At 41.9% G+C, this 2,060-nt stretch overlaps 1 protein-coding gene across 1 annotated transcript; it reads right to left on the bottom strand.

Moving 5' to 3' along the window:
- Window positions 1-329: 329 nt before the first annotated feature.
- LOC112935841 (G2/mitotic-specific cyclin-B1) lies at window positions 330-1,612 on the bottom strand. The gene is given in 3 exon segments (XM_072745078.1): window positions 330-1,091; window positions 1,093-1,561; window positions 1,563-1,612. Coding segments are annotated over 3 exon segments (1,281 nt in total).
- Window positions 1,613-2,060: the final 448 nt, after the last annotated feature.

The raw sequence follows: 2,060 nt of genomic DNA on the forward strand, positions 1-2,060 counted from the left end.
AGGGCTTTAAATGCCTTCATGACCATAGTAATCCATATTAAGAAAGCAAAGCCAGATACGTAAAACAACAACTAAATTAACAAAATTATGTATGTGAGTTGGGTCCCGATAAATTGAAAAGCACTTCTTATACTCCCCATCAGACCTTTAACACAACTTTTAGGTTATCCTCAAGTAGAAAAGTAGTGACATTCAAATGAGTTAAGGTAGTAGTTAAAAAGGACCACAAGCTTTATTAAAAGTAAGTAAAGGTAACATAATATATACAAATGGCACATGGTGCCAATTTTATTTGCAGATATTACAATACTCCAATGCATGTTTACAAGTTACACCTTTGCCACAGCCTTGGTTAAATCTTGAACTACTGCAGAATTTAGCCGTGTCAGAGTGCTGATCTTAGCATGCTCAGAGATGGCATACTTGTTCTTGATAGTCATGTGCTTTGTAAGTCCACGATTCACCATGACTATATTCTTAGCCAGGTGTTGCATAACATTTAGAAGGGATTCTTCAGTGTATGACAGATAATGCTGTAGAGTTGGTGTCCATTCACCGTTATCGAGAACTTTCAGCGCTAAGCAAAAAGCTCCTGCTGCAAACTGAGAAGGAGGAAAGTGCACCATATCGTAGTCCAACATAGATAGTTCCATCAGGTATTCGGCCACAGTATGTTGCTCAACATCAACTTCTGCAATCTTAGGTGCTCTCCGAAGGAAATGCAGGGGTAGAGGGCGGCCCAGACCAAAATTTAAAGATCTTAGAATCTTCATTTCCATCTGTCTGATTTGGTGTTTAGCGTACGTGTTTTCAGTCACAAAGGCAAAGTCACCAATTTCTGGAGGGTACATTTCCTCATATTTGTTTGCAATAAACATGGCAGTGACACCAACCAGCTGCAGCATCTTCTTGGTCACACAGTTATTCTGCACGAACCGATCAATAATGGAAAGAGGCATGTACATGGTCTCCTGCAGTAACCTGAATTTCATCTGAACCTGTACTAGCCAGTCAATTAGGATGGCTCTCACGTTTCCAGTGACTTCACGACCCAGTAGGTGTTTTGGTTTGACTGCTTGTTCTTCCTCAAGTTTGTCTCAGATAAGCATAAATATCTTTCACATATTCACTACAAAGGTTTGGATCAGCTCCATCTTCTGCACCTACATTGTTCCCCGCAAGAATTACATCAGAGAAAGCCTGACACAGATATTCTTCTGCAGAGGCACATCCAGATGTTTCCATTGGGCTTGGAGAGGGAGTATCAACCAAAATAGGCTCAGGCGAAAGTTTTTCTTCTTTAACCGGCTCAGATTCCGGCTCTGGTTCCAGCATAGGTACAGGGACAGGCTCAGGTGCCTTCTCCAGAGGCTTTGGTATTTTTTTAGCAATGACTTTTCCAGGAACCAAAGTTTTTGCTTCCTTTTTCAGAGACAGTTTGGCCTGTGGTTGTTCACTGACTTTGTTACCAATATCTCCCAGAGCAGTTCTTGGCCTCAGGCCGGGCTTGGAGGCTGCAGTAGAAGCCAGAGGCACCCACTTTGCCCCTGCCATACCGATTCGCCTTATTTTCAACATTTACTTTTGTGTTCCTGGTGACCCGGAGCGCCATGGGGAGAGGAGAGCGCGGGAGCCACTGATGAGCCTGAGCTGAGGCCTATGGGTCAACAGCTGTTCCTCCGCAAGTACTAAATATGCTTTCTTATCCCAAAATTAGAAAAAAAATATCTTACTATATCTTTACTACTTTATAGTTTATTTCCATATATAATCTCACAGAAATTTATTCTTGTATGTAACATAACATAGGAAATATATATTGTTTCCAAACAGGTAGCCATTTCATGAATAACCAAACCCTTCCATATTGATTTGATTTTGTTTATTTATTTATTTTTTTTAATTTTTATTGATTTTTGATTGTCACAGAGAGAGAGAGAGAGAGAGAGAGAGAGAGAGGCAGAGATGTAGGCAGAGGGAGAAGCAGGCTCCATGCACCGGGAGCCCAATGTGGGACTCAATCCCGGGGCCCAGGATCGCGCCCTGGGCCAAAGGCAGGT

The sequence above is a fragment of the Vulpes vulpes genome, unplaced genomic scaffold, assembly GCF_048418805.1.
Source record: "Vulpes vulpes isolate BD-2025 unplaced genomic scaffold, VulVul3 Bu000000626, whole genome shotgun sequence".
NCBI lineage: Eukaryota > Metazoa > Chordata > Mammalia > Carnivora > Canidae > Vulpes > Vulpes vulpes.